Source organism: Stegostoma tigrinum, chromosome 1, assembly GCF_030684315.1.
Source record: "Stegostoma tigrinum isolate sSteTig4 chromosome 1, sSteTig4.hap1, whole genome shotgun sequence".
In the NCBI taxonomy this organism is placed as follows: Eukaryota; Metazoa; Chordata; class Chondrichthyes; order Orectolobiformes; family Stegostomatidae; genus Stegostoma; species Stegostoma tigrinum.
This window is the reverse complement of record NC_081354.1, coordinates 78163226-78175803: the sequence shown is the minus strand read 5'-3', so window position 1 is coordinate 78175803 and position 12578 is coordinate 78163226. Positions and strand designations below refer to the sequence as shown.

The 12578-nt window shown below is 40.3% G+C and overlaps 1 protein-coding gene across 1 annotated transcript in view; it reads left to right on the top strand.

Moving 5' to 3' along the window:
- LOC125454922 (collagen alpha-1(XXV) chain) overlaps window positions 1–12578 on the top strand; it is a 196856-nt gene that overhangs the window by 101443 nt on the left and 82835 nt on the right. Inside the window, exons 17-20 of the mRNA XM_059646613.1 lie at window positions 2183–2227; window positions 2329–2406; window positions 4616–4639; window positions 5087–5131. Of these exons, the coding sequence (XP_059502596.1) occupies window positions 2183–2227; window positions 2329–2406; window positions 4616–4639; window positions 5087–5131 (192 nt within the window). The remainder of the gene's footprint in view (window positions 1–2182; window positions 2228–2328; window positions 2407–4615; window positions 4640–5086; window positions 5132–12578) is intronic.

The window sequence follows — 12578 nt, the reverse complement described above, 5'->3', positions numbered from 1 at the left end:
ATCAACCAACATGTCATGATGGAATAAATTAAGGGAATAAATAACACACTTCCCAACACAGCTTACTATAACACATATTGCTAAAAAGAGACACAAACTTGGAAAGGGAACTCCAATTTATACAGCATGACAAGAAGGTGCTGATAGATTGGACTATGGCTAGCGCTGGCATGCACTGTAACTGATAACTGTCAATCTTGGTTAACTGAGAACACCCAGATCAGACAGGTAGAATCTGATTGGTGAGGGTGTTGCCATAGGGACCACAGCAGGGACTAGCAGTCTCCATGGCCCATTTTTCAGAGAAAAAGGTACAATGCAAGAACATATTTCTCCTGACAAAGTAGAATAGAGTCCTGTTTGTTAAGATATGGAGTTTGTGACCTGCACAAATGTTTCACACCATCATCCCATCTTGAATTGGTTTACAATATAATTCTTAGCATGGCCAACGTTATTTAGTGAATAAAAACAGAGGTTTCTGCAAATGCTTAGCAGGCCTGGCAGAATCTGTGAAGACAAAGTCAGAGTTAACGTTTCAGGTCTGGTGACCCTTCCTCAGAACCGTTCTGAGGACAGATCACTGGACCCAAAATGTTAACTCTGATTTTGTCTTCACAAATGCTGCCAGACCTGCTGAGCTTTTCCAGCAACTTCTGTTTTTGTTCCTGATTTACAGCATCTGCTGTTCTTTCAGTTTTTATTATTTAGTGAATGTTGAAGAAAAGCTGAACTGCATCTAACATTGGACATGGTACCTTGAAGCTTGTAGACATGGGTTGACAGAACATGATCACCTTACAGCTCACTGTGAATGTTTAAAGCAACATGCTGTCTGACACAATTCACTAGTCATTGGGATGGAGCTCTACATTCAAATGAGTGACATATGAGACAATACATCCCTTGGACATACATTGCACTTTGGTTGAATTTGTGTCTCTGATAGATAGAAGTGATTTGAAAGTTATCGAAGTCTATCAGAGGTCTGAGGTGAATACAGTCCTGGGTTCCTGTTCATTGAACAATGAGGAGAGTGAAAGAGGCAGGAGACTATTGGGGCAGCAGGGAAATCACTGTTGAATGGGGTGAGGTAAACAGAGGCATGTGCTGAAGTGGAGACCCAGACAGTGATGGAGGGATCCCAAGGTAAATGGGGAGAAGGAAAGGCACAGCATTGAAAGAATGATAGGCTACTGGAGGGCATTTATTGGCAGTGATCACCGTGTGGCCTCCACAAGGAGAGCATACAGGAAGAGAGTGGTCATTAAAGTATAATGTTAGGATTTAGGATCAGGGAGGATAGTTGGAGTTAGAGTTCATTATATTGGGTCTCCACACGTCAGAAAGGGATGTCAGAGTACAGAGAGCTAGAGTTCCAGATATGAAATGCAACTGGAAGAGGACGGGCAAAATGCCTAGGATGGGTGGAGTCAGTATCAGTTTGATGGGCTGAAGAGGCCTTTTAGAGATGTCGCGGACTTCCAGAGATCCAGTCCTTTTGTGGATATCTGCTGAGCAATGAGTTGTTCAGGGAATGGCTGTGGTGAGATGGAGCTAGAATCGAATGAAAGAGTCAGTGTAGGGATGGAATTGTGAGTCGATGATGCACATTTGCTAAGATACAGCAAGAAATCTCATTAAGTCGTGCAGCAAAAATTCTTCCAACAAAATCAATGCAATGACATTGTCAGAAAAAGTCTGATTCAATGCATCATTGGGCTAGCTTTTATTTCCAAACATTTATTGCATGCAAATTTTGCCTTTGGCTATGGTGAGATTTGAACCCACGTCCTCAGACTATTTAGCCTGGATCTATCTGATCATGGGGTTTCTGTCATTCGCTCTACATCCTTATCACCTTGTAACATAATTCATTCTGACAGAAGTCGGAGAATGTCCAAAAGTTTATGTTTTCGGACTAAATATTTGCATGCCATGAAACTGAAAGATAGAAACCCACGGTGATTCACATTCCTGGTTTATCAAGTGAAAGACTCAGTGCAGATTTTCCTAACTAATCTCTCCCATTTATTATTTCTGGTGTGAAATTTCTGTCTGTTATAATTAGAGTGTCATTCTCAACATTTTGAGATTGCACAACAATGAAATAAATGAGCCTTAATCTGTCTGACACTGTTTTGTGAACACAGATCAGTAACTGAATTTTTCTGTTTTCCAGGGTGACCGCGGAGACCCTGGGGATTCAGGGCCAATGGGACCCAGAGTGAGTTGTCTTGTTTTGTTTCTCGATATGCTTTGGTCAGTTGTCAGTGATTACCAAATGCGGATCTGAATTCAATGCGAATTGTCATGATGCTTTTGTAGGGGCCACCTGGGCAGAAAGGAGAACAAGGGGTAACTGAGATAATAGACTACAATGGCAATATCCATCAAGCACTCCAGGTGAGTGGAGTCTCTGGGTGAATTTGTAACTTAGAATCAATTGATGCTAAGTAAAGCTCTGGTGCAAATCCATTAGGACAATGTGAATTAAGAGTAGGAATAAGCAATTTAGCCCGTTGAACCCAATCCATCATTTAACATGATCATGCCTGATCGTATCATCATCTCAACTCCACTTTTCTGGCTGCTCTCCACAGCCCTAATCCCACTTTCTGGAATTGGAACACCAATGAGAATGGCCTCAGAAAAGAGGTGCCCGGTTTCTACCGTATCCATGTCCTGGTCATTTGTTGCAGTTATGTCACTTTCTTCCCAGGGCCTCGTCAGTGCTCTGTGTTCCTGCACCATCCCCTGTCAGCCCCCAACAATGTCGTGGGGGTCCCCATCCTGGTAAAGATGACGGTCAGAATTGCGCAAATTAGCTGACCCCACTCTGAACTCAGATTCTCCGATAGGGTCAGGGGCAGAGGTCTGCACTCACGGCGGCAAAGCAAGATTGTGTGATCTTAGCTGCTGTATCTCTGTTTTAATCTCAATTTTATTTCTTGGCTCTTCTGTTTGTTTCTGTGGTCTGAAACATCTGTTGATATAAGAAGTTCTTTTTATCTCAGGGTCTTCAAAGCTTTTATTAGATTAATATAGCTTTAAGGGCAAACTGAGCTCAGAATGCAAATATTAGATTGGGATCATGAAAGACTATAATCTTCTGCTTCTATTATTTCCATGCCTCATCAAACAGAGCAGATCTATTTTCCTGTCTGTGTATACTGTTTGCTAAAGAATAATCGTGCAATTGCAAATTCTTTGCTTTGTTTTCCATTAAGCTTATATCATAGTGATCGATATAGGTACCAGATGTGATGTTAAGAACAGCAAGCTCTTTGAATTTGCATACCACAACAATGAACACAAATTGGTAGATATGTATGTATAAATCAAATGCTGCTTAACTTTAAGATATTGTTATTGAGAAATGACATTACAGTTGAGAGCTTTTACCCATTAGTTTTAAGGCCTTGGATTGTGTTTTTAATGGCTCAGTTGCCCTGGCAACCTGAAGGGCTTCTATCCATCTGTGTGGGCTGTTGCATTGTAGTAAAACAACTTATGCTAAGTACATTTTATCCTAGAAATGTTATCCAGTAATAACCAAGAGTTATTGCAAATCTAAATGATCCTGTGGGAGTATCTGTGGTGAAGCTCTAATGGTTCCTTGGTTGGCCTTTGCCTGTGGAATCAGCATTGACGACATTGAGAGGATATTAGTGAATGTATAATCAATGGTGAATGCATAATCATGAGACTAAATGGTATAATTCTCACCTCTGCTTTGATTTGAACAATGAATGGGCAGAGCAGATTCTCCATCTGTTGGAGGCTCTATCAGTCTCCAATTTCAATTTTCATTGATTTCAGTGGCATGTTGCTGAAGCAGTGGGTGATCTGTTCTGCAAGATGATTGCTCAAGTGATGACGCTAAAATTACCAACTAATCATCACCTTCACTTGGGAAACATCATTTTGTTTTTGATTCTGGATTTGAATCAAGGCCAAGCTGATGGGACATAACTCTCCTCCTGTCACCACCATAAATGGGTTTGAGCTGTCACAGGCTGCTCTTAATGGGAGGGAATCCACAATTAAGATCTTTTAGTAAGTTGATTCTTATTTGAAGACTTTAGTACTGTTATCTGTCTGATATAAGAAAAGGTGATGCTATTCTCCTGTGGGAGTTAGCCTTGAATGCCGCTGATGAGCAAATAGGAAAGGTGTTTCTAGGTCATTTATAGTCAATGCTGCCTTCACAATTAGCTGACATCTATTCCAAAATACTAAGAGTTCCTCCGAAAAACACTCACTCAGGTGTGGTCATAAGTTTTGTTGCACCTATTCAACAATTGTTTCACTAATCAAAGGGTAGCAAGTGCAGATATTTGGACCGGGACTTTCCTCTGAGTTGCTGAATCGGAATCCAAGTGTACTTCCACAGATGGGGTTTTTGGTTAAGTTACGGGAAAGGTGCAGTTCCGAGGAAATGTCAGCCCCTAGTGTAAATAAAAGCAACTAACCAGCTTTTGGGAATGTATTCAATGTGTAATGGGATTTCGGTGCATGACCAACTGCAGAAATAAATCACAGATAAGATTAGTTAAAAATGTTACCAGTTTGTCCTTACTTTTTCTTTCTTTAATTTTGGCATTCTCAACAGAGGATCACCACCTTAACAGTGACGGTAACAAGATGGATTCCTGAGGGTTACTGCATGTGCTGTTTTGATTTATGGCTGTATTATTATGAAATCAGGCTACTGTAAATAATTGTCTAATATGCTGAAGTCTAGATCAGTAACAGTGTTAATGCACTGTGTCCAGTGAAGAAAATATCCATTTTGCACATAACCAGCCATTAATGTAAGCTTTTTGGTCCACTTTATTGGTGAACGACTATAACCATTCATTGCTTACTGTGCTTCATCAGTGTTTTATTAGTTTAAAGCCTTAGACCATAAACACTTTTACCCAGTACCCACTCAGCTCTGTGTTGTGGTGTTTACTTCCACTCTTATTTTTTGATCCTATAAAAGCAAAATGCATGATCTATGGAAGAATGTTGATCTTGCATTAAAAATATTCAATTCTCTCCATGCAAAAGTAATTCTTCTCTGTTTCTGGGTCATCAGGGACCACCAGGGCCTCAAGGATCTCCAGGAATGCCAGGACCAAAGGTTGGAAAATCTTATTTCTTTTCCATGATTGACAGGGAGCTTTCTCAGCAGTCACTGGGGGTAATTTCATTTTAATGACATAGACTAAAAAGGATGGTACGCTGTGAAGCTTGGTTTCCTGCTGTCAATGCTGTTGTTTTTAAAAGAAGCAGATTTGTATTACATGTTCATTTACACATAGCCAGTGTGAAATTTGTACAGATGGAATATTTGCACAGGTTGTCATGGTTCCCATTATATCAGTGCAGAATTTCTCCAAAAACTGCTTTGTACAAAGTTTCTTCTTTTTCATTCACTCATGGGAAGTGGGTGTCACTGGCTGGCCAGCATTTATTGCCCATCCCTAGTTGTCCTTGAGGAGATGACAATGAATTGTCTTCTTGAACTGCTGTGGGTTGACCTACAATGTCCTCATGGAGGGAATTGGGACTCAATGACAGCAAAGGCATGGCAATATATTTCCAGGTCAGAATGGCGAGTGGCTTGGAGGAAAATGCGCAGGTAGTAATGTTCCCATGTTTCTGCTGCCACTGTCCTTCTAGATGAAAGTGCTGGATGTGAGTTTGCTTGCTGAGCTGGAAGGTTAGTTTTCAGATGTTTCGTCACCATTCTAGGTAACATCATCAGTGAGCCTCCGATGAAGCACTGGTGTTATGTCCCGCTTTCTATTTATCTGTTTAGGTTTTCTTGGGCTGATGATGTTATTTCCTGCGTTGGTGATGTCATTTCCTGTTCTTTTTCTCAGAGGATGGTAGATTGGCTCCAAATCAATGTGTTTGTTGATGGAGTTCCGGTTGGAATGCCATGCCTCTGGGAATTCTCATGCATCTCTGTTTGGCTTGTCCTAGGATGGATGTGTTGTCCCAATCAAAGTGGTGTCCTTCCTCATCTGTATGTAAGGATACGAGTGATAGTGGGTCATGTCGTTTTGTGGCTAGTTGATGTTCATGTATCCTGGTGGCTAGCTTTCTGCCTGTTTGTCCAATGTAGCATTTGTCACAGTTCTTGCAAGGTATTTTGTAGATGATGTTTGTTTTGCTTGTTGTCTGTATAGGGTCTTTTAAGTTCATTAGCTGCTGTTTTAGTGTGTTGGTGGGTTTTTGGGCTACCCTGATGCCAAGAGGTCTGAGTAGTCTGGCAGTACTCATGAAAGTGCTCATGGGTTTGGAAGGCGCTTCTTTAGTGAATTCCTGCAGTGCACCTTGTGGATAGTGCACACGGCTGCTTTAAGCATCAGTTATGGAGGGAATGAATGGCTGTGGATGTAGTGCCAATCAAGCAGACTGCTTAGTCCTGGATGGTGTCAAGCTTTTTTGATGTTGATGGAGCTGCACCCATCCAGGCAAGCAGGGAGCATTTTATCACACTCCTGTCTTGTGCCTTATAGATGACGGACAAGTTTTTGGGAGTAAGCAGGTGAGTTACTCATTGCAGTATTCCTAACCTCTGACCTGCTCTTTTAGCCAATATGTTTATGTGATGAGTCCAGTAAAGTTTCTGGTCAATAGTAACCCCAAGGATGGGGGTGGTGTGGGATTTAGTGATGATAACACCGTTAAATGTCAAAGAGAGGTGATTAGGTTGTTTCTTATTGGTGATGGTCATGGCCTGGCATTTGTGTAGCATGAATCTTACTTCCCAATTGTCAGCTCAAGCCTGGATACTGTCCAGATCTTGTTGCACTTGAAATGGATCACTTCACTATCTAAGGAGTTGTGAATGGTACCAGACATTGTGCAGTCACTGGCAAACATCCTCACTTCTGACCTTATGATGGAGGGAAGCTCATTGATGAAGCAGCTGAAGATGGTCGAGCAACATTAAGAAACTGGATGCAAGCTTGCATAGTCATTCTGTGACTGATTGCATCACCATTTACATAAAGCCGGTTTACTTGGATATAATAGGTCACTAAGTCTTTCATGAAACAAATAAGCCCATTTCAGTGCTTATGTGCAGTACGTCAGACAGGAGCCAAACGCAATAGACACATCAGTATTTTAGGTCGGACTCTTTATCAGGACTATCACAATATTTGATGCTGAAGAAAGAAAGAGTCTTCCATAAATAGCAACCTTACGTTACACAAGTCAAACCAAATCACTCTGACTTGCACTAAATGAAGTAATGGTATATAACAGGACAACTGTACAGGGAAGTTGGCCAGGAGCAATATAATCAAGACACAAAAATATGATGATGAGCTGAGGCGGAGGCAGAAGCAGGAGATGTTTGAAGGTGGGAATTGGCATCTTAGTGGCAACACAAGCATGCAATCAGAGGCTTATCTCAAATTGCAAACAGTCTTGTCAGGTTTGCAAGAGTTACCTGGGAGAAGAAGGGAGTGAGTAGCTAGGTTGAGTTAAAACGGTCTTGCAAATATTTTGTCAGAGCAATTGCTGCCCACCCAATACTGGATGTTGGACAAGCGGTCTGGCTGTTTCAGGACATTAGAGGGGTTGAGAGATTTGCAGTGAGGTAAAGCTCTATGTTAGTGGTGCACATGTGGAAATTGTTAGTGTTTTCAGATGACATGGATAGGGAGCAGACCAAGGATCTTTCCTGGGCAACACCGGAGGTAACAGTGTGGAGAACAAGCAGTGGTTGGATTAGATAAATTTAAGAGAAACCAGGTTTCGCACCCAGCTGAATGTCGCATCAAGGTGTTGAGGAAGAATGGTTTGATTGGCTGTAGTTTGAAAATGCATTGCTTCCTAAAAGCATTGTGTGTGAACCAACACCAGATGAATTGCAGTAGTTTGAAATAGCAGCTGCCCATTACCTGACCAAGGGTCATTAATGATAGGTAATAAGTTCTGGCTGTTGTATAAAGTAGTTGAAAAGGTTAATACGAAGCCTTCAAAAAGCCCCACCCACTGAAACATATGTGAGTGTCTCTGGGAGGGAATAGTCAGTTCTCATTGTCTGTTGTAGTTGTTCTGTCAGTTTCTCAGGAGATATCGGTGTCTCTTACCAATTGTAATGTAGTTAACTAGCCTTAATGCAATTTGTCATCAAGGATAGGGTAGAGGGGTGGCTTTGGATGGGTCAGTTGTGGAGTCGATGGGCCAAATAACCTGCTTCCACACTGTAGAGATTCTATGGTTCTTACTTATACATTATAAACTACACCTTGCTCCTCTTCTGACTAGAAGATAAATTAGTGGTTCACCCTTAATCACTTAATACAATAAGGCTCACAGGCTATTATTGAAGGAAGATCAGTGGCGGCCTATCTAACCAAAGAAGATCTAAGAAGAACCAAGTACTAGCTATGGACATCTCTTGCAACACGATTGCAGCAATGGATGCTGTTGTCTGAGGTGAAGACATCACATCTGTGTGAAGAGAAGAAAGAAGATTTAAACACTGCTGTTAAAATAGTGAAGAAAGTATCAGCTTTAAAAACAATACTCAACTCTTGCAACAGCAGCTAAAATAGAGTCAGTCAGCCTGGACTAGAAAAGCAGCAAGACGTTTTACTTTAAAAGCTTAAATCAGCAGGAACCAGGGAAAATCAAATTTAAAAACTTAAGGATCCAGAAAGACTCTCCACTGAAGCTGCAAGAAAATAAATCTGACTCACAGTCCAGGGAAAAGAAGTAATCAACAATGGATTCCGGATATAAGTCGTGTTCCTCAGAGAAAATGGTGAAAATGCTTATTTTAATGCTACTGCTCAGGTCTGGGAAGCTGCAATAGGCAAGCCACATTATCCTAATTAAAAAAGCATTTTCTCCACAGTGAGAATCATTATTAAAAGCTGCAGAAAAGCTCTTCACAGAGGAGGCTATTTAAAAGTTCAAGAGCTGAGACACAAAAGCCAAAGGCAAAACAAGTTTTAATTAAAAAATAATCATTTTGTTGTTGAAATAAAATGTTGTTGTCCAATCAAAAATGTTTAAACATGCAGAAGTGTCACAACACCATTTTCATCATTTAAAAAGGGCATGAATTTGGTTGGTGAAGAAGCAGAATGGCGTCTGACAATTATCTATATTGTTAAGGCAGGTGGAAATCATACCAAGAGGAGTAAAACAGTGCCAAGCCTCCATATTAGTTCTTTGTACAAAAATATTAAATGGAAGAAATGTCAATTTAAAGAATTTTTAATCTTGAAATGAAGTTAAAAGCTTTATTGACAGAATGCCTTTGCATTTTAATGGTTTTAAAATCTTGAATAATTTATATCAGAGAAAAACATTCAAAGAAAATTTGAAGAAGTTTACATCTTTATTGCAGCAACAAACAATTGCAATTTAACAATTAAAGGAGACTAATCTTGCTGTGTCTGTTATTAAAATTTAATTGTAACTTAAAACATTTTTAAAGCTGATTTTTTTCCCGCTGGGCTTTACACGCGAACATACAAAGTAGAAGCAGAAGTAGGCCATTCAGTCCTTCGAGCCTGTCCATGCCAGTCAACAGGATCATGACTATTCCAATTGTAACTCTAGCTCCACATTCCTGCCTATCCCCAAGAAACTTCTGCCCCTTTGCTTATTAAGAACACATCTGTTACTGCTTTCCTAACTTTCATAGATTCTGCCACCACCTTATTTTGACAAAGACATTCCACAAATTGAAACAAAAAGTTCCTCCTTATGTCTGCCTTAATTTTTTAAACAGTGCCTCCTGGTTCTAGATTCTACCACGAGAGGAACATCCACCCTATCAAGACCCCTCAGGATCTTGAATGTTTCAATCAAGTCAATGGATACAAGCCCAATCTGTCCAGACCCTCCTCGTTAGACAACCCACCCATTCCAGACATTATTTTAGTAAAGCATCTCTGAACTGCCTCCATATGTTTACGTCCTTTGATAAATAATGAGGTCAATACTGTATACTGGTCTAACCAGTGCGTGTATAGCTGTAGAGAATATCTGCTGATTTCCCTGAGGAGCTGTCAGTATGTATGTGTGATGATGTGAAAGTGCCAGTGTTGGACTGAGGTGGACAAAGTCAGAAGTCACAGGACACTAACTTTATAGTCCAACAGGTTTATTTGAAATCACAAGCTTTTGGAGACTGCTCCTTTGTCAGGTGATAGAGTGCATGTGGAACATTGGAGCGTGCCGCACCCAGTGACATCAGTCTGTCCCGTTTGCTCATATTAATTGTACTAACTTGTAGGTCCCATTTGCTTTTCTACTGGCAGGGTGGTCCACAACGTGTGCATGCCCAGAACATTCCACATGCGCAATTTGAACTGTTCGGGGATGTCAGGGATTACAGTATTCAAGATGCAATCTCACCAGTATCCCGTTGCGCATAAGCTCCCTACTTTTGTATTCAACACCCCTCACAATAAATGATAACATTTTATTAGCTTTCCTCATTACATGATGTACCTGCATGCTTTTTTTGTGATTCCTGCAGAAGGCGTTCATATCAGAGCTCTCTAATCTCTCACCATTTAGAAAGATTATTTCTTTTTATTCTTCCTGCCACAAAGGGCAATTTCACATTTTCCCACATCATACTTCATGGTTAAATGTTTGCCCACTCACCTAACCAGTCTGTACATTTTGATAGCGTCCTTGTGACCTTTCTACTCTTCTACCTAAAATAAACAGAGAAAGAAGTAACCATCAAAAAAACTATTGTTCCCAGCCACCAGCAGTTTTGTGGAAGGATCACTGGATTCAAAACGTTAACTCTTGTTTTCTCTCCACAGGTGCTACCAGACCTGCTGAGCTTTTCAAGCAATTTCTGTTTCTGTTTCTGATTTCCAGCATCCACAGTTCTTTTGGTTTTTATAAATGCAGAGAATTCTGAAGAAACTCGGCAGGTCTGGCAGTATCTGTGGAGAGAAAACGAGTTTACGTTTTGCTCCGGTATGACTTCTACCTATCGTTAGGTCATCAATAAGTTTAACAGCCAATGTCTTGCTAACCAGAAAATAAATTGGTTGAAATGATTTCCTTTCACAAAACCATGTTGACTTTGCCTGATTACCTTAGATTTATCTAAGTCCCCTGTCATAGCTTTAGAAATAAAACCAGTCTGACTCCAAACTAAAATGCAGAGATTCTAAATAAGGTCTCGCACCCAACATGCATTGTCTGACCTAAAATGTCACCTCTTCTTTACACTGATAAAACCTTTAGTTCTCTCAGGACCGTGCCTTGAAAGGAGTTTGAGGATTTACATATACACATTAATCAATTAAAACCTTCTAACTGATTAAAGATTTAACAGCATCTTTGGTGTGAACATTTGATCCTTTACTAATATATTCTGTGTCTGATACAACCTCTCTCACTAACACCTAAAGAAGCTCTGAGGCTCCAAAAGCTTGTGTTTCAAATAAACCTGTTGGACTAAAACCTGGTGTCATGTGATTTCTGACCTTGTCCGCCCCAGTCCAACACTGGCACCTCTGCATCATGGCATCCTTAGTAATAGCTTCTAACATTTTCCCTATGTCAGATGCTAAGTTAATTCACCCTTAATTTTCTGCTTTCTGAGTCCCTTCTCTTTTTTGAATAAGTAGCTGTATTAATTACTTTCCTATCTAATGGAACCGTGCCTGAATTTGGTGAATTTTGAAACATTGAAACTAACACATTAACTGTCTCGCTATCAATACCAATTATGCACCAAGAATGAGAACCACCAGAACACAGGGACTTGTCAACCCAAAGTTCCCACAACTTGATATGTACTATTTCCCTGGTGATTGTAATTTTCTTGAGTTCCTCCCCACTTTCCAATTCCTGATTGACAGCCAGTTCTAGGATATTACTTTCATCTTCTTAGTGGAGACCAATGCCAACTGACTATAATTCAAACATAAAGAAGAAATGTTGAAGATGCAGCAGAATTTAAATAATGTTAAATGCTTTCTGAAATTTAGAATGAACAATTTAATTTGAACAAAGAATTAAAGAAAGTTATTATTTAAGATCACAGATACTTCAGATAGAGAATTAAGCTGATCAGTGTCAAAGAAACATTTCATGAGATATAGATTAGCTTCAGATTGACAGACTATTTCACAAGCAGACCAATTTAATACTCTGCTTTATTCTGTGGCCTAAATAGTAGACCATGTTATTTATAGGTGGTGTGGTGGCTCAGTGGCTAGCACTGCTGCCTCATAGTGCCAGGGACCTGGGTTCAATTCCAGCCATGGGTGACTGTGTTGAGTTTGCTCCACCCACTAAGTTATATATAACTGTCACTAAGGCCCAACTTCAAACATGGACTTCCAGGAAAGATGACGCAGTGTTTGAGAGCTCAAGGATTTGTTGGTTTCCTCCTGCAGGCTAGGTCAATTGGCTGTGCTAAATTGCCCATAGTGTTCAGGGATGTGGAGATTAGTTAGATTATATGGGGATAGGTCTGGGTGGGATGCTTTGAGAGTTGGTGTGGACTTGTTGGGTCAAAAGATCTGTTTTCACACTGTAGGGATTCTAAAAAAAAACTGATGTCTTTAATA